General features: G+C 49.3%; 2 protein-coding genes and 1 long non-coding RNA gene across 3 annotated transcripts in view; all 3 read right to left on the bottom strand.

The window, feature by feature from the left end:
• LOC307100544 (adhesion G protein-coupled receptor E2-like) overlaps nt 1-13463 on the bottom strand; it is a gene marked incomplete at both ends in the record, with an annotated part of 31222 nt that extends 17759 nt beyond the window's left edge. Inside the window, 5 exons of the mRNA XM_079773011.1 lie at nt 3619-3796; nt 4203-4280; nt 4404-4450; nt 5004-5153; nt 13415-13463. Of these exons, the coding sequence (XP_079629137.1) occupies nt 3619-3796; nt 4203-4280; nt 4404-4450; nt 5004-5153; nt 13415-13463 (502 nt within the window). The remainder of the gene's footprint in view (nt 1-3618; nt 3797-4202; nt 4281-4403; nt 4451-5003; nt 5154-13414) is intronic.
• Nucleotides 13464-13518: 55 nt separating this feature from the next.
• LOC307099206 lies at nt 13519-14427 on the bottom strand. The gene is made up of 3 exons (XR_013813502.1): nt 14376-14427; nt 14063-14188; nt 13519-13570 (listed from the first exon to the last, which is right to left on the bottom strand). It is a non-coding gene; the product is annotated as an uncharacterized lncRNA (long non-coding RNA).
• Nucleotides 14428-14734: 307 nt separating this feature from the next.
• LOC307100543 (adhesion G protein-coupled receptor E2-like) overlaps nt 14735-19339 on the bottom strand; it is a gene marked incomplete at its 3' end in the record, with an annotated part of 72396 nt that continues 67791 nt past the window's right edge. Inside the window, exon 18 of the mRNA XM_079773010.1 lies at nt 14735-14806. Coding sequence (XP_079629136.1) covers nt 14735-14806 — 72 coding nt within the window. The remainder of the gene's footprint in view (nt 14807-19339) is intronic.

Below are 19339 nucleotides of genomic sequence, written 5' to 3'. Positions count from 1 at the left end.
AGGCAAAGGACTTGAACAGACATTTACCCAAAAAAGATACACAAATGTTCAACAATCACTTGAAAAGATATTAAATATTACTAGTCATTAGGAAAATGTAAATCAAAACCCTAATGCAAGCATGTCAAACTCAAAGGCTAACACGGGCCAAATAAACAGGTTTAAGTTTATATGGGCCGCAAAAAAAACAAAAGCTTCAATTTTCAATGTATAATAGCATTATTACATATCAAGCAGATTATTTTTACTTCAGAGCAAAAATATTCCAATTTCGACTTTTCTTGGAAATTTCGATGTTTGTCTCCAATTTTTCATTTAGTTTTACTACCACTACCTTTGTATTCAGCATGTCCCTATTTCGATAGGGACATGCTGAATACAAAGGGATGAAATAAATGAGTAATTGTTAACATAAAATAATAGAACATTTTTATAAAAATTAATATTTTTTCTTGAACATTAGCTTACCAGACACTGAATACCTGCACAAATTAATAGGCGTAACGCAAATAAACCTATTTTTCTTGTTCTCCAAAAGCAAAGTATTTTCTGTTGCATACACCAAACAAGTCAGTAAAAGGCTAATGACTTGGCAATCGGCTGCTAAAATATTCGCTGCTGGTATTAGTGGAGAGAAAAGGTGCATCTGCACGTAAGGCGTGTAAGGGAAATGAATGCAATATGATTATAGTAATCAGTCATTAGCAAACGTTGTAGTTCGTTATTAATAACTAGGAGCCCGTTGCACGAAGTTTCGTGCAATAGACTTTTCCTTCACCTGGCTGCCGGCACCAGTTTTCCGCCAGCAGCAGTTTTCCTCTGGCCACCCGCTGATCAGAGAGCCTCCCGCCAGCACGATCGGCCACCCCAAGAGGAACTCTGATCAGGAGGCGCTCCAATCGGCGGGTGGGCAGAGGAAAACTGCTGCTGGCGGAAAACTGGTGCCGGCAGCCACGCAATCGGCCACCCCGAGTTCCCCCACCAGCGTCTTCCGCAGCGCCGGCCTAAGCAGCGCCGGCCATTTAGGCCAGCGGGAGGAGCAGGGGTCGGGGACTCGTGAGTCCCCGCCCCCCGCTCCTACCGCCAGCCAATTGGCCACCCTGAGTCCCGCCCCCCGCGCCTCCAGCTGGCCCAATCAGGGGCGTAGCAGAGTGATGCAATTTGCATATTACCTTTTTATTATGTAGGATTATGTATAACAGGATATTGTAAAAATTAAGTTACAAAATTTTTATTAAAACGTTTTTTACATACCAATATATTGGCTGGACTGCAAAAATATTCATTGAGGGCCATATGTAGCCCATGGACTGCAAGTTTGACATGCTTGCCCTAATGAGATATCACCTGACACACTAGAAAGGCTTTAATAAAACCAAAACAAAATGGAAGTAAGACGTTTTGCTGGGCATGTAAAGAATGGAACCCTCACACATTGCTGGGGGTGGAGGACACAGCCATTTTGGAAAACAGTTTGGTGGCTCCTAAAGTTTGGACATATAATTAGCATATCACTCAGCAATTCCACTCCTACATATGGGCCCAAAGAACTGAAACAGTTATTCATACAGAAATGTGTACACCAAAATCATAGTAACTCTATTCACAATAGTCAAAGGGTGGTAACAATCCAATGTCCATAAATGGATGAATGGATAAACAAAAGATGGTGTATGCATGCAATGGAATAGTATTCAACCATATGCTATATGCTACGACGTGGATGACCTTGAAAACAGTATGCTAGGTGAAAGAAGCTAGACTATAAAGTCATGTATTGTATGATTCTATTTATATGAAATTTACAGAATCGGCTAACTCATAGAGACAGAAAACAGATAAATGCTTGCCAAGGACTGAGGGAGGGAGAAATGAGAAGTAACTGCTTAGTGGGTATAGTGTTCACTTCTGGGGTGATGAAAATACTTTAGAAATAGAGGTGATGGCCTGGCGGGTGTGGCTCAGTGGTTGAGCATTAACCCATGAACCAGGTCACAGGTGGATTCCAGATCAGGACACATGCCAAGCTTTCTGGCTCAATCCCCAGTAGGGGGCGTGCAGGAGGCAGCCACCATTAAAAAAAAATAAAAAAATATATATTTTAAAATATATTTTATTGCTTTCAGAGAGGAAAGGAGAGGGAGAGAGTGTCAGAAACAACATGATGAGAGAGAATCATTGACTGGCTGCCTCCTGCATGACCCCTATTGGGGATCAAGCCTGCAACCCAGGCATGTGCCTTGACCAGAATCAAACCCAGAACCCTTCAGTCCACAGGTTGATGCTTTATCCACTGAGTATAACCAGCTAGGGCTAAAATACATTTTTAAAAATATATTTTTTATTATTAAGAGTATTACAGATATCTCCCATTTTTACCCCCTTTACCCCCCTCCTCCCAGCCCCTACCCTCACTCCCCCTCACCACAGGTTTCACTACCCTATTGCCCATGTCCATAGGCTATGCATATAAGTATATAGGTTCTTTGGTTTATCTCATCATTGATGTTTCTATCTCTCTCTCCCTCTCCCTCTCTCTGAAATCAACAAAAACATATTAAAAAGAAAAGAAATAGAGGTGCTGGCTGTACAACTCTGAATGTATTAAATGCCACTGAATTGTACACTTTGATTAAAATGGTGGATTTTATGTTATGTGAAATTCACCTCAATAAAACAAATCACTTAAATATCAGATAATATTAAATTGTATTCCTCCAAATTTAATAATTTGTTTTCTTTTAGGCCATGTCTATTTTATCTAATTTACTTATTACTAGAGGCCTGGTGCATGAAAATTCATGCACTGAAGGGGGATGTCCCTCAGCCCGGCCTGCCCTCTCTCACAGTCTGGGAGCCCTCAGGGGCAGGAGTGACCCGGTGATCATGGGAAGGTGATGCCCCATCACATCTGTGCTGCTGCCACTGCTGGCAGTGCAAGCTTCGCCTGGCCCTGGTTACCTGAGCCTTGGGTGGTCCTGGGCGGCTGGGCAGCTGCCATCCGAGGCTTGCCTGCACCTCAGGCTGGCCCTGGGTGGCTGGTGGGCTGAGGAGACTGGGAGACTCTGGAGGCAGGAGCATGGAGCGGCAGGGCCTGCCTGGGGGCAGGCCCAGCCTTGCCGTGCACCTGCTGCCCTGGTGGGGCTGAGGGGAATGAGTGCTGCCATCTTGTGGCTGTGGGTGCTACCATCTTTGAGGGCATGGCATTCAATTAGCATATTCCCTCTTTATTGGCTGTGGGTGCCGCCATCTTTGAGGGCGTGACAGTCAATTAGCATATACCCTTCTTATTGGCTGGGGCACTGCCATCTTTGAGGGTGTGGAAGTCAATTAGCATATTCCCTCCTTATTGGCTGTGGGTACTGCCATCTCTGCAACAGCATAAGGTTCCATTAGCATATTCCCTCTATATTAGATAGGATAATTATTTCATCTGCTGATAATTTATATTACAATGAGAATGTGTAGTATTGATAATTTTTTTCATTTTCTTTTGATCTCTTATCTTAATATGTTTATGAGAGTAACAGGGAGGTACACTCAGCTCTAGTGCGATGGGAAGAGGAATGAGGTGAGGAGCAGGCAGAGCAGGGCCTGGGGGCAGGCGGGGTTACTTGCCTGTTCCTACAGCTGTCCCGAAGGTCAGTGGCCCATTGGGCAAGGCCTTGCTCAGCTCTCTCAGGATCTGCTCCTGGCCAGTGAGCAGGATAGTGGCCACACAGTGCTGCTCTGAATGAGGCAGGGTAAGCAGGTCCCCCGGGGAATCCAGCAGATTATCCACCTCCTGTATGATGTCCTGGGGGGATGGAGACACAGAACCAGTGGATCTTGTGCCAGAGAAGCTTCAAGAAGACCCTGACACTCAGCTTCTGAGAACAGGCCCTTGAGCCTGTCTATTTGGGGATAAAGGTGGTATCGGATGGGATTCCCTGGGTCTTTGCTAGTGCAATCCGCCACTCAGAGGTCAAACCCTGGTCATGACTACCAAGGACAATGCAATTCCAGTGGCCAGGACAAGAGGAAAGGTGTTAGTGGGTCTAACAGTGAGTACAAATACATGGTATGCTCTTCCCATCCACCCTGGGAGAGCAGGGCCTCACAGCAGGGTGCCATTGGTGTTGGGGTCGGTCTCCTTCCAGACCAACGGGTCCTCGGGTCTGTATGGGATGCCTCCACCTGCCTCCCCTGGGTCCTGTCCTTACCTGGATGGTGTCCTGGGCCGTGGCAGGCTTGAAGTCTCTGAGCAGCTCCTGGACTCTTTCAAAGAAGCGGGAGAGACTCTGGAGAAAGAGGAGATGAGGCCTTAGAGGGCCTCATGCATGGGTGGAGGAGCGTGGGGAAATGGGTGGACAGTTTGCTGAGTGGAGGGACCTTGCCTTCTGGTCCCAGCTGGAGTCACTCACCTGGCTCTTGATTCCAGGGGGTGTGGTCCAGGTAGGGAAGGAGATCTCTGCAGGGGACAGAACAGCAGTCCATTAGGATGTGTGTGTGTGTGTGTGTGTGTGTGTGTGTTGGAGGCAGGGCCTGGGGTCAGACCAGCTATCTTCACACTGAGTAGTCCTTTGTTTATTCAGGAATCTGGGCCCCTCTCCTCTCCGTGCCTCACCCCCTTCCTGTATTCAGGCCCCCTCCCCCCCACGCTTGGCTGGAGGTGATGACACCTGGTGACTGCACATCCCTGAGTGGCGGACGCATGGGTTATGGGAAGTGTGCAGAGGCCTGACACACAGCAGGTGAGCCCCACACAGAGGTACAGGTTGTGAGCTATTAGATACCTTTGTCCCAGTTAGTAATTAACTGCTGCCTGGGGTCCCCCAGAAGCCTTCCCCTTGCTACCCCAGCTCCTTCCGCAGGACCCCCAGATCTTTTCCCATTTAGTCTCAAAGAATGGAAGCCTGGCACCCCCAGCATTCATTGTGTTGGGTTTGTGTGGCTGCCCGTGAACATGTGATCAGGTGGCTTGAGTTGTGGGTCTTTGGGAAAGTGAGATCTGAACTCCGAACCTTGTTCACAGACGGTGTTGTGTGCGCCATTGGGGGACCCAGGAACCGGCTTCCAGCCAGGGCGGCAGCGGCACTCATAGCTGCCCTTGGTGTTGTGGCATTGAGTGGATTTGTGGCAGGAGTTTTGCCCAGGTTTACAATCATCCACATCTGAGGACAAAGCAGAGACAGTGTCAGATTTCGGGGTTCAGCTGCCTTTCGTCCATTCTTGCAAGGGGGAGGATAGGGTGGTGGATGCCTGCAGCCGTGGGCAGCCTTCAAGCCTCGGAGTCAGCCACGTTTCCTGTCATGGAAGTGGCTGGAAGGCCCCACTGCCTCCTCCTAGTTGAGTGGTGCCTTTTCTCATTCACATGGAGGTGTCCTGAGGGTAAGCATGGTGGCCTAGATGCTCTGTTGTCCAGATGTGGCCAGAAGCGGCCCAAGTCCTCCCTCTGATTCCCTCTACCACCATCCCCCCCCGGGCAGCTCCCAGCTAGGGCAGCGACAGCACCACCACTTGGGTCCCAGCCTGAGGACTTGGGCAAAGGCCAGGCTGGGCCTTCCTGGAACCAAGTGCGGGAGAAGTGCTGCGGGCCTGAGCAGGCTCGTTTCGGCGGCCTTGGTCCTGACTCCCCCGAGGGGGGCTGTTAGCTGAGCTCTCCTTGGTTCCTGGTGACTCTGCTGAGACAGCGCTCTCCCATCCACATGACTTCTGAGACTCCAGCCCATGGAGATGGACCTAGAACCACCCTTGAGCCTGACCCCTCGCGGACAAGGCTTTTAGGCCGGGGCCCAGAATGTGAAAATGATGCCAGACAGGCCAGGGCCACCTGGACAGCGGGTGCCAGGCCATGAGGGCAGTGGGGCTGATATCCAGCCATGCAGCCTTGGGGTGGGAAGGTGTCCCTTCTGATCCCCCCTGAGGGCATCCCCTGGACTGGCAGGGAGTGATGAGAATCCACATGTGAGCAAGGCCAGTGTGGGCAAAGGCTGGGTGCCTGGAGCAGGCACAGGGGCTGATGGATGAAGAGTGGCAGGTGTTTCTGTCATCTGGCTCCTTGTTCTCCCACCAGGGACACAGACTTGTGGGCCTGGCCAGAGGGGCTCAGCCTCCATCGTCAGTCCCACACTGGTATGGGCCCCCATGGCATCTGGGTTGATCTCCTAGGGAGAGGATTGAGCCTGCGGCTATGGTCCCTGATGAAACCTGGCTTCAGGTTCTTCTGCCTCAGCAGGGCGGGCCTGTAGACCCTGCTCAGAGCCTCTAGGATCCCCAGCTCAGCCTCCTCCTCCCCTCTCTGTATTCTGCACTAACTCCCTCTCTCTGGGTGACTTGCGGCTTCTGCCTGACCACTGCTGGCCCCATCTACCTGCGGATGCCTGAAGCCCCTTCCCTGTTCCCTGGAAAGTGAGCAGAGCCTGGTGATGAGTGCAGGCCTGGCTCCTCCTGGGTCTCTGGTGAGGGGATGGGCCAGGCCAGCTGTTCTCTGAGCACCCACTCTGGGGCATGGTCCCCTGGGATGTCCAACCCGGAGAGAGTGTGTGAGATCAGAATGACTGTAGTCTAGAGGGTAGGAGAAAATGGCTGCTGGATAGGCAGACCTGTGGGGCACCTCACCGCAGGTCCAGACTGGAAATACAACTAAATTAGAGAACATTCACCTAGAATTACCAACTGAGGTCCAGCTGAGGATGTAACTTATAACAGGAAGAACAGTAAACACCTGGAGACAGGTAGGAAGGGGGAGGTTGTGAGAGGAGGGGAGCTGAGAGAGGAGGGAGCACTGTGCTATGGGGAGAACTGTTCCCTCAGAAAAGAGGAGCCAGGAGCACAGGCTGGGCTCCACACACCTGTGGTGTGACCCACGGCACACGTCTCATCCAATCAGCTATGAAAGGTAGCAGGGCTGGTGGTAGTAGCAGAGTCCAGGCCCAGCAGACCAGAGCCAGTGGGAGAGATTGCAGCAGTTTTGTTGCATTGGCCAGGGAGGGAGGCAAGGACTTGAGGTGCCTGAGGAGAGCTGGGGTGGGAAGCAGTGCAGGGAGACTTGAAAAAAACAGTAGCCAGGAGTCCTGTATTAGGTCCTTCGTACACCTCCAAAACGGCCATTTTTCCTGGGAGGAGCTAGCTGCTCCCCACACCCAGAGGGCAGGTAAAGAAAATAAATAAACCCTGCCCTAGGTGATACAACCTGCCAGACCCCAAATTTTGAGCTTTACTGAGGGAACAAAGGTAGAGGCCAAGTTTAAGGGTAGAACAGTCTCAAGGAGCCCTCAGTGAGCAGATTGGAGGAGGGGCCATCTGCCACACTATTCTAGGATCCTGACTGATAAAAACTCCAGGGTCCCAGCTGACCACATTGGTCTCCATACAAGGATCTCTGTCCAGCCAAGGGCAGAGTAATATGTTGGGCCACTCAGGGAAGAGTAGCTCTAGAACAGGAAAACACCCTCATCATATTCCCTGAAAGCAAAAGAGCACCTACCTACCTAAAGCCCTGTCAGAAACAGACTGTAGAGTGATTAAGATTGACAGCTGGCTGACAGGCCAAGGTGGGCAGAGGTGGAAGCTGGGGAATCGGGGGAAGTGTGCTGAACCAGCCCTGGCCCTGCGCAGCTAACTAACCTACTCCAGAGGGCCGATTGGCCCCTCCTGCTTACAGCCAAGGCCTGTGGAGACAGACACAAGCGGTGGACCAGGGCATTGCTTGGAGCTCCAAGCAGGTTCTAAAAGCCAACAGACAGTACCTGACAGTAGTTAGCACCTAAATACTTAACAGGAACCTAGAATTGGCAGACAGAACAAAAGAGTAGGGTCCTAAGCCAGTTCCCATGGGGCATTAAAACTCAGTTGAAATGAACGACACTTCACGTTTTCCCCCCAACTTTTTCCTTCCTTTCTTCTCCTATTCACTCCCATTTTTATTCTCCTTGATTCTTTTCAGTTTTTCTCTTTCCTTTCTGCCCCTCTCCTTTAAAATTTATCTTCTTTATCTCTCTGCTATATTGATTTGTTATTATTCTAGTCTCTGTTGTTTTGTTCATATATCTAATTGTCCTCTTCCCTGCTCCTATTCAATTTTCCATTCTGTTTTCTTTTTATTCACTACTCATTATATTTCTCTCTTCTCTTTCTTTTTTCTTTTTCTACTAATTTCTCGATTCACTTCCTAAATTTAGGTCTATCTGCTATTTTTCCTTTTCAAAAAATTTTTTTTCTTATATTCTCATTTCTTTTCTCCCTCCTTTATTCTACACCATGTTCCTTCCCCTATTCCTCTAATTCTTTATTCTTATTTCTTTATTTAAGCTCTGTATTTACAGATTCTTCCCCCATTTCTTGGTGTTTTTGTTTGTTGTGTTTTCTCCCCATATCTTTCTTTCTTTTTTCTATCATTCTTCCTCTATTTTATCTTTCCTAATTCTCTTTTCTCTGATGGTCACTTTTGTTGGGGCTATAATGGACTTACGTACATTCTTGTTCTGTTTCTCCTGTGTCATGTTTTCTTTTGTTGTATTTTGTGCTGTTTGATCAGCACTTCCATAATGGTTGGCACAACGTGGTCAGGGTAAGCCACATAATCAGACACCCTGGAAGGAGACTCCATTCACGAATGGGACAATAACATTCAACACCCAACAACAACAGGAGAATCCAAATTGGGGGGGGGTGTCTTCCTAGAACACCCATCCCAGGAAACCTGAGAGACTGCACCTCTGGGTCCCACAAAACATATATTCAATTTTGAATGATAGCCTTTTTTGAGTTACATAAGACCAACTCAAAAAATCTAGGTGGTATAGCAGTTTGATTTACTAGTAATACAAAGAAATAAATGAAGGCACAAACAAATGGAGAGACAAGGAAACAACCCCCAAATGAAGGAAAAGGAAGAATCACCAGAAAAGGAACGAAATGAAATGGAGGTAAATAATTTGTTAGATAAAGAATTCAAAGTAATGGTTATAAGGATGCTCAAACATCTGAATGGAAATTACTAGCAACTCAATGAGAAGTATAAGGAGCTGAATGAGAAATACATCAACATGAATAAGAATAAAGAGGATATGAAAAATGACATAGTGCAATAAAGAACACCCTGGAAGGTTTCAACAGTAGACTAGAAGAAGCTGATGACAGAATCAGTGAGTTAGAAGACAAGGTAGAAAAAAACACCCAAGCAGAGCAGCAACTGGAAAAAAAAAAAACTACACTAAAAAGCAGGATACTTTAAGCGAGCTTTGGGACAACATGAAAAAAACAACAACATCTGCATAATAGGGGTGCCAAAGGAGAGAAAGCTGAGCATGGAATAGAAAACCTGTTTGAAGAAATAATGACAGAAAACATCTCTTACTTGGGGAAGAAAAAGTCACACAAGTCCAAGAAGCACAGAGAGTGACAATCAAAATGAACCCCAAAGGACCTACACCAAGATACATCATAATTAAATGGGCAAATGTAAAAGACAGAGAAAGAATCTTAAAGACTACAAGAGAGAGCTAGAAAATTACTTAAAGGGATCTTCATTTGACTGTCAATGGATTTCTCAATAGAAACACATCAGGCCAGAAGGCAATGGCATGAATGATAAAAATCAAGGTATTGAATCCAAGAACACTCTATCAACAAGGCTATCATTCAAAATTGAAGGTGAAGTCAGGAGCTTCACAGACAAAAAAGGCTAAAGGAGTTTATAACCACCAAACTAACAATGGAAGAAATGCTAAAAGGACTATTGTAAAAAGAAGAAATAGAAAGGGAGGGAGGAGCACCGGCATAAAGAATAAAAATGGCAACAAAGGAGTACCTTAAACATAAATGGATTAAATGTTCTAATCAGAAGGCAAAGGGTATATATACATATATACCCATATATACACTGTTTACAAGAGACTCACTTCAGAACAAAGGACTCATGAAGTCTGAAAGTGAAGGGATGGAAAAGTGTTTTTCAGGCAAATGGAAATTTTAAAAAATCTGGGGTAGCAATACTTATATCTGACAAAAGAGACATCAAAGTGAAGGCCATAACAAGAGATAAGGAAAGCCACTTCATAATACTAAAAGGATTGATACAACAAGAGGATATAACTCTGGTAAACATATCTAACCTAATAATAGACAAACATGCAAATTGACCGCACCTCCGCTACACCCACAGCCAATAGAGCGAACAAGATGGCGGTTAATTTGCATATGCAGGCGCTGAGCGGCCTCGGTCCCGTAAACATCCTCCGGACCCAGGTCGCTCAGAGCCTGTAGGCCCACGCTTAGGTCCTGAGCGGCAGGGGCCCAGAATGCCCCTGGCCACTGGGAGCCTTGGAGGGGCGGGAACATTCCCACGTAGCCATAGCAACGCGGGAATGTTCCCGCCCCCAAACACTTGCAGCAGTCTGGGATCTGGGACCAGGAAAATATCCTCCGGACCTAAGCCGCTCAGAGCCTGTATGCCCGCGCTTAGGTCCTGAGCGGCAGGGGCCCAGAATGCCCCCTGGCCACTTGGAGTTTAAGGGTGCAGGTGCCAAGGGGCTGGGTCCCGCAAACATCCTCAGGACCCAGGCCAGTCCGAGCCTGTAGGCCCCTTGCTTAGGTCCTGAGTGGCAGGGGTCCCAGAACGCCCCCTGGCCACTTTGAGCCTATAGGTGCAGGCGCCAAGGGGCTGGGGGCGGGGCGGGGCGGGAACATCCCGTGTCACCATAGTGTCCCCAGCCGCTTGGGAATGCTCCAGCACCAAGAGGCAGTTTGGGTCCATGCCCCCAGCCTGGCGCACACGATGGGGGGCTGGCTGCTGGCCTCTGGGGTGTGTGGAGACCCCCGGCGGCCACCTCTGGGTGCGGCCCATGGGTCCCTGCATGCCCCCCAGCCTGGCGCCCATGGTCAGGGCTCATACAGGAGGCAACCAATCAAAGTGTCCCTCTCACATTGATGTTTCTCTCTGTCTCTCCCTCTCTCTTCCACACTCTCTAAAAATCAATGGGAACATACCCTCAGGTGAGGATTAAAAAAAAAATAGCATATCCTATGAAAGACACATCTTGAAAATGCCTAAAGAAAGTTGTCATTTTTTCTTGGTGAAGGGACTGGAGTCCGTGTTGATGAAAACACCTTGGTGGCTGTGGTGACTGGCAGTGGCTGCAGCAGCAGGGTGATGGGGCTGGTGCCTTCCCCTGATCAGCCCGGTTGCCTCCCACAAAGGGGCGTGGGGAGCGGGCCTAAGCCATCAGTAGGACATCCCCTGAGGGCACCCAGTATGTGAGAGGGGGCAGGTTGGGCTGAGGGACCCCCAACCCCAGTGCACGAATTTTATGCACCGGGCCCCTAGTATATATATATATATATATATATATATATATATATATATATATATCCAATACAGGAGCATCCAAATATATAAAAACTACTTCAGGAGGATATCAAGGGAGAGATCACAGCAATACACTAATAATAGGGAACTTTAATATCCCACTAACAAAACTTGATAAATCTTCTAGACAAAAAAAAAAAGAAATCAACAATGAAACAGCAATCCTAAGTTACACACTCTATTACATGAAGCTAATTGACATCTTCAGAATATTCCATCCTAAAGCTACAGCATATACATTCTTCCCAAGTGCAACAAGGGAACTTTTCAAAGGTAGACCACATGTTAGGACACAAAATAAGTCTCTACAAATTCAAGAAGATTGAAATCATATCAAGCATGTTCTCTGACCATAATGACATGAAATTAGAAATCAGCTACCAGAAAAGCACTCAAAAACAATCAAACACACGCAGGCTACATTGCATGCTATTAAACAATGAATTGGTTAACAAAGAAGAAATTAAAAAACATCCTAGCAACAAATGAAAATGAACATACAACAATCCAAAATCTATGAGGCACAGTGAAAGAAGTCCTGAAAGCAAAGTTTATAGCAATTTACAATAATTAAGATTTGAAAACAGTCTAAGTGCCCATCAGCGGATGAGTGGATAAAAAAACATTGGTACATTTACACCAAGCTTGTCAAACTCGTGGCCTGCAGGCTGCATGCCTCATTTATTTGGCACTTGTTAGCCTTTGAGTTTGACATGTTTGATTTACACAATGGGATACTACATGGATGTATGAAAGAAAGAACTCTTACCATTTGCAACAGTATGGATTGACCAGGGGAGTATTATGCTAAGCCAGTCAGAGAAAGAAAAATAAAAAATCTGATGAACAAAAATAGGCCCAGAGACATAGAAGCATGGAACCAACTGTTCAACCTCAGAAGGAAGGCAGGGGAAGATGGGTGGGAAGAGATCAACCAATGAACTTATGCATAAACATAAGCCGTGGACATAGACCATGAGATGGTGAGGACCTGAGGGGGTGAGGCAGGGGTGGGCTGGAAGAGATCAATGGTGAAAAAAGAGGACTTATGTAATACTTTCAGCAATAAAGATAAAAAGTAAAGAGAAAGAATGAGTATAGTCTAAAAACCCAACAGCCACCACTATGTTGTGCTCTATAATCACTTATACTTCCCAGCATTTTTGGGAGGTAAGCAAAATTATCACTCCCTTTTACAGATGGGTAAACTGAGGCACAGATGGGTAAACTGAGGCACAGAGCAGTAAAGAACATGTCCAAGGTCATACAGTTAACAAAAGGTATAGCTACTTTTGTTTTTAATCTGTAAAAGGTAGGCGCTCTTTTAAAATACACACACACACAATTACAGTAATATTATCACATCTCACACGTTACCAGTGATTCTATATAATAAAAGCCTAATATGCTAAGTGTCCAGTTGACTGGTTGGTTGTTCAACCAATCAAAGCATAATATGCTAATGATATGCTAAGGCAGCTCAACTGCTCGCAATGACATGCACTGACCATCAGGGGGCAGACAGTCCACTGGTCGACCAGTCGCTATGACGTCCACTGACCACCAGGGGGCAGATGCTCCGACCAGGAGGTTAGCTTGCTCTTGTGGTCCGGCGGTACTGAGCAAGATGGGTTGGACATGCCCTGGAGCCCTCCCACGTTCCCTCCCTGGCTGGCCAACCTCCCTTGTCCTTCCCCGATCCCGATATTGCACTTGTGGGGTGCATCGGCCTAGCCTGCACCCTCTTGCAATCTGGGACCCCACGGGGATGTCAGAGACCCAGTTTCAGCCCAACTCCACTGGTGCACGAATTTGTGCACTGGGCCTCTAGTTTCTGAAGAAGTGTCCTGGCTGGTGCTGCATGCCCAGCTGTCAAAGTACAAAACCAGGACCTGGGTCATGGCTCAAAGGCCACCCCACCTCTCTGTTTTAGTGCGACAGGCACAGGCACATTGTTCCCTTTCAGACCTGGAACCAGGGCCCGGCACCCTGTATGCTGCAGGAATGGCTCTGGTGACTCAAACCTCATGGACGGGGAGATGGAAGATGCGGGGTCATTCTTACCTTGACACGTATTCTCTCTTGCATTACTGAACTTTGTTGCCCCAGAACCAGGCCTGTATCCTGGCTTGCATGTGCAGTAATAGCTCCCCTTTGTGTTATGGCAGCCTGCGTCTTTTCCACAGATTACTTCCACGGGTTGTTCACATTCGTCAATGTCTGGAATAAAACGGGGGAAAGGCTCACCTCCCAAAGCCATGAGTGCCCTAAGGGCAGAGAGCCTGGTCCCATACCCAGCATGGAGCCTGATGCTCAATCAGTGTCTTTTAGGAAATATTTAGACTCTCAGGCAACACTGCTGTGGCTGGAGCAAGCCATTCCTGAAACCCACTAAGTCCTCTCTGCTCTGCTCAGCTTTCTGTCTGTCACCTGGATTTGGATACAGGAGCAACTGCTGAAGTGGTGGGTGGGTGAAAGCTCTGTATCCCCCTTCCCAGTCCTGGAAGGGTAAACTGAGGCATAAGTTCCAGGCTCCTAGAGACCCAGCGCCTCTCTCTGTATGAAGCCATGTTTATTCACTTCTGATTTTCCACCTTCATATCTTTTTCTTTCTCTTTTCTCTGTCCTTCATGATGGTCTGAGAACAAAGAATGAGGCCACCAACCACCATTCCCTCTCCATGTAGCCCTCCACCACCCCAAGCCTCTGTACCTTCACAAGTCTCCCCGGGGTTGACTTCAGTCTTTCCAGATGAAGATTGGAATCCTGGATCACAGCGACAGGCAGTGCCACCGACACATGAGGAGTCTGGAGGGCACGGCTGGGGACAGGCAGAGGCTGTGGGATGGAGACCATGGTCAGAGGATGAGGCTGAGCCAGAGGCTGGGGAGGGGTGTTGTGGGCGGGGGGGGGTGGGGGGCAACTCTGAGCTTCCCCTGCAACAGGCCTTTCCCCTGCCTGGGCTGAGAGGTGCAGGTGGGGAATGGGACTCTCCTGTGGACGGAGTTACTCCCAGCAGACTCACCCCTGGTGCTCTGGGGTCCATCTTCCAACATAATCAGCAAGACACATAGCCCTGGAACAGAGAGATGGGGGTCAGGGGGGGCACAGGACAGGGAAGGGAGGCCTGAGGGTGACATATCTGAGAGAAAGGGCTGCTCACCCCTCCCAGGCTCGGGCTCTGTCCATTACTCAAGGAGAGAGTGGCAGGTGGCAACCTCCCTGGCCTCCAATGCCCCTGGCCAGAGGGTCTGCACCCATCGCCTGAGGGGGGCTTTCAGGAACTGAAGGATGGGGAGGGGCCCGAGCCTGGCAGGGGTCTTGGCTTCTGCTGACCTGTGGGCAGCAGTTCAGGAGACATACTGGAGCCAGGTGGCCTTGGTTCTACTCCCAGACCTTGGTCAGGTGCCTCAGTTTCCCCTTCTGTAGAATGGGGATGAAGAGGGGGCCCTTTTCCTAGAGTGTGAGAGTTAAGCACACAGTACTGCCTGTTGTGTCAGAGTGCTTACTGCTGTCATTTCTTTATGTAAAAATGAAGGGGCTGGGCCAGGTGTCCTCTCAGATCTCCCAAATCCAAGGTACTCCGGCCCACACCCTTCCTCAGGGACACAGGTGCAAGCACACTGCACCCACATCTGTCAGCCACAATGACCAACTTGGGACCCAGTGGTGACATTTCACCCCCGGGCTCCCTGCACACAGGAAGATGCTGGGGGCTCATGTTAGGGGTGGAGCTACACGGTTCCCCCAATCCTACTCTTCGAGAGAGAGAGAGAGAGAGAGAGAGAGAGAGAGAGAGAGAGAGAGAGAGAGAAAAGACAGAAATAGAGAGCGAACAGAGGCAGAGTTCAGAAGACAGTGATCTAGAGAGATGGACAGAGAAATAGGGAACTCCTAGAAAGGAAGAGACACAGATGCCAGAGATTAGACTGGGAGACAGGGAGAGATAGGGAGATTGAGAGCCAGATAGAGAAACAGAGGGGAAGGGAGGGAGGGAAGGAGAGACTGAGGGCGGGCAGGGCCTGGGTAGAAGGTGGGGTGTGGGGAAGGCTTGAGGGATCCATCCAGTCCTTATAGATCTAGAGATGCTGGGGAGGTAGCCCAGACCCAGATAATCCAGGGAGACCAGATGGGGGGCAGCGGGTGGAGGGATGGGAGCCAGAGAGGCAAGGCAGGAGTGAGTCACTTTCTGGGCCAAATGAAGGGATAACTAATGGCTCCCAGTCCCACATGGAGGGGCTCTCAGGGGAATTCTGGGGTCTGTCATTGTGAGCACAACTTGGGGAGCTGTGGAGGGTGCAGACTAGAGGGTCCCCTGAGCACTCAGTCCCAATGTCCAAACTTGATACCTCTCAGGCCAGCAGAGGGCAAAGACACCCACACCTTCTCTGAGGCCCTCACAGATGCGGTAAACTGAGGCTGGACTTCCTGTCTTCCTCCTCTGTGGCCACAGGGTTTGGTTAGTTCTCCCTTTGGTGGAAACCCACTTCCTCTTTGTAGGACAGACCACAAAATGACCTTCCCTGGCAGGGTGGGCCCTTGGCAGATTCATCCCCAGCTCCCAAAGCCCCAGTAGCGGCTTCCATGCTCACAACTGCCCTAGGAAACAGAGGCTCTGTTTATGTCCACTCTGCAGATGGATAAACTGAAGCTCAGAGCCCAGAAAAGGCTTATGGAGAATCTGGTGAAGAGGGGGCTGGGGAAGATGGAAGTGAGGGGTCAAGTTCCCCAGACCCTGCAGGGAGGGGGTTCTTTGTGCTGAGCTGGGCTTTCCTGCCCCACCACAGAGGCTGCTGGGCCAGACCCCCCCCCTGGGGCCCAGGAAGTCCCCAAACAGGAGCCTGGAGAGGGGTGGCTGGTCCCCTGCTCCCAGTCCCATCTGGGTTGCATTCCCCTAGCTGAGCCCTGGGCAGTCAGATTCCTGCCTGGGGCCCCTGTGGCAGGGGTGGGGCAGTCATTCTGTCCTGGCTCCTCCTGCTAAGGACCCCCCCTCCCAACCCATCCCCCACACCCTCCAGTGAAATAATAATAATAGTAGCATTAACAACAACAACAACAATAATAATGTTTACTTAATTCTTACTGTGAACCAGGACTCACTCAACTCTTAACACAAGCCTGTAAAGTGGAGACCAGTCTTGCTCTGCCCCATTTCACAGACCTGGAAAGTGAGGATCAGGGGCTCTGTGACTTGGCCCCCTGACACATCGCCCCCTTCAGGTGAGCTCCACACGGACTCGGCAAATTTACTAAAAATCATCTAATTGTAATCATGCAACAGGCGAATTACATGCTATGTAAATTACACCTCACCTTGATAAAAACACACAAAAACACCAGCTCAGGCCTGGCACCCTGGGCCCGCACAGGGAGCCCCATCCCTGTGGCCCGGGGAAGTTCTGAGTGGCACCCCAAATGTCATTTCTTAACTCTCTTTGTTGCCTGGTTGCCCAGGCAACGAGCTGCCCTGATAACCTGATAACCCTTAGAGCCACCCTGGGTGGGGCGGGAAGGGAGGCAAGGGGGAAGTCACAGCAGAGCTCAGGTTCAACCCACAGCAGCAAAGCCCTTCAACGCACAGCTGAGTCCCAGCTGGGTCCGGGGGACCATAAGAGGGGGTCTCCGGGCTTCCCCTGCCACACGATGGGAGATGTGTGGGTGTCACCCCATTGTGGAAGGGCTCCCCCTTAGCTCCCTAGCCCCCTCTCTGCCCTCTGTTAAGAGTGACTTCCTGAGGGGGTCACAGCACTCACTCACCCCCTCTCTTCCACAGGCTCCAGTTTCCCCTCTTAGGGAGCAGCTTCCCAAGTGGAAGGAGCTTGGAGATCCCTCTGGGGGTGGGGAATAGACCCTTAGAGCACCCGGGGGGTTCCTGCCCGGGCGTGGGGGTACCCGGGCACTGCCAGCTGCTCTCTCATGTACTGTGGCCCCCGCCTAACCATGTGGCTTCCTTCATGTCAGGTCCCAGAGCTGCCAGCGGTGCCTCCAATTTCTCCTCAGTGAGGGTGGTGTGGGGAGACTGGGAAATAGATGCACCAAAGGGGTGCTACCAGGAACTCCCTTACCCCTCCCTTAGGGGCCCCAAATTCTTACCGTGTAGGATGTGAAAGGCGTTGAGGTGGGGGCCTCCCATGGTCTGGGCAGGGTGGTTGCCGTGTTGCCAGGCTGGGCAGCTGTGCATCCTCCTGTGGCCTCCTGGCCCTTATACAGCCTGTGAGTGGGGGTGGAGGAGCCACTGCCCAGGGCGGTGTCCCCACACCATCCACAGAATCATCTATTGTTTTGCCTTCTCCTCCCCTGGGATGTGCCTTGAGCCCTAACCTGTCTGGAACTCAGTCTTCCTGTCTGATGAATGGGAATACAATGCCTGCCACTGGCCTCACGCAGCAGGGTGGGGAAGAACTGGGGTAACATACTGGAAATGCATTGAGATGTTTGCTGCAAGCTTGGGGGAGGCCTGAAGAGGAACATCCCGCCACCACCACTATAACCGGGCCTGTCAGCAAGCCCGATGGCTCTGACTTCAACTAGACCCCAAATCCTCCCACTTCTCCTCATTGGCCCCCACTCTGGTCTACCCCCATCATCTCCCACATCGGTGCCCTGGCTCCTGTCCCCATACTTTGTTCCCCTCTGTCAACCTAAGAAACATTCAAACCTGAAGAGAATTTTTATGAGTTTATTTGAGCCAAACTGTCAGCAATAGCCTAGAAGCAAAATCCCAACAGATTGAAAAAATTCTCCCAAGAATGGCAGTTTTTCACTTTATTTTATACATTACAATCAAAAGAAGAGGCAGAAGGGGGTTACAAGAAATCCTCTGGTGGTAGATTGGGGAGTCAGGCGCAGAAATCTCTGGGGTTGGGTAAAAAGTAAAAGGAACAGGTGCAGACTCCTTTACGCAGGTGGGTACAGGAGAGTGAAGAGTTCACAATTCACATGATAACAATCACTGTGAGGGGTTCTGTGGTCTCCTGTCCAGGTGGGAGATTGTGCTCTGAGGGACTGGATGTAAGGAAGTTACCCTAACATTGCAAAGGTATGTTATGTAGATGCAAAAAGACAATAGACAAGCTCAGTGAAGGTAAAGCTTGGCCTTTGTCAGGGAAGATACACGTCTAAGACTTGGCTACCTTCCATGACTAGTTTTTAGTTTAAAAGTTTTTATTTCAGGTTGTCCCATTGTTATCAGTGGAAGTGGAGTTCTTGGGGTGCTGCAAGGAAAAGATTCGCTAAAGCCCCAGGGGAAGATGGGGTTTCGTGGAAAGTTTTATTGATGATGTAAACTTAAGCGGGTTCCCCTCCAAGGTCCCATCTCTGTTTATCTCGCTTTGGAAGAAGTCCAATCTTGTCTTCAGCAGGGCCAGAATTAAGGTCATTGCCCAGAACATCTGTTCCCTATTAAAATCCAGTCCAGTCCAGCCACAGGCCATGTGACTGTTTAAGGTCACATGGTCATGGAGGCGAGCACGGGAACGCAGGGGTGAGTGTGGGTCACAGAGCAAGAGGGAGCACAAGAAGAAGAGAGGACTCTGGGGATTTGAACCTTCTAATGTTGTATTGTAAATCAGTGAACTAAAACAGGAGACCCCTTAATCAATAAGCCAAATTAATTTGGAGTCTTTTTATTATGCTAGCGCTAGCGGGCTCAGAATACAATATCTCTGTCAAATTCTGGGCCCCAACATGGTGGAAGTCTTCCCAATTTATACTTTTTTCAGCTCTTTGTCTTCCAAATTTGGAACGCGACTTCCGGACCTTCTGAGAAAGAAGGCTTGCATGCTGGGACGGGCCCGTGAGACCATATCTCAAGGCTGGCCCGGTGCCAGCACTGACAACTCTGTCTGGGGCATAGCTTATGGCCTCTCTGGAATGGGAGTAGTCTTATTTTCCCCCATTAGTTAAGCAAGCGAGCGTTTACAGAAGCCAAAATAGCAGGGTTAAAATTTCAAACAGCAGTTTTTACACAAGATGGAGGTTACTATGCTT

The sequence above is a fragment of the Cnephaeus nilssonii genome (assembly GCF_951640355.1).
Source record: "Cnephaeus nilssonii genome assembly, chromosome: 5".
Lineage (NCBI taxonomy): Eukaryota > Metazoa > Chordata > Mammalia > Chiroptera > Vespertilionidae > Cnephaeus > Cnephaeus nilssonii.
The sequence above is the reverse complement of the archived record's forward strand: the minus strand, read 5'-3'. Positions and strand labels throughout refer to the sequence as shown.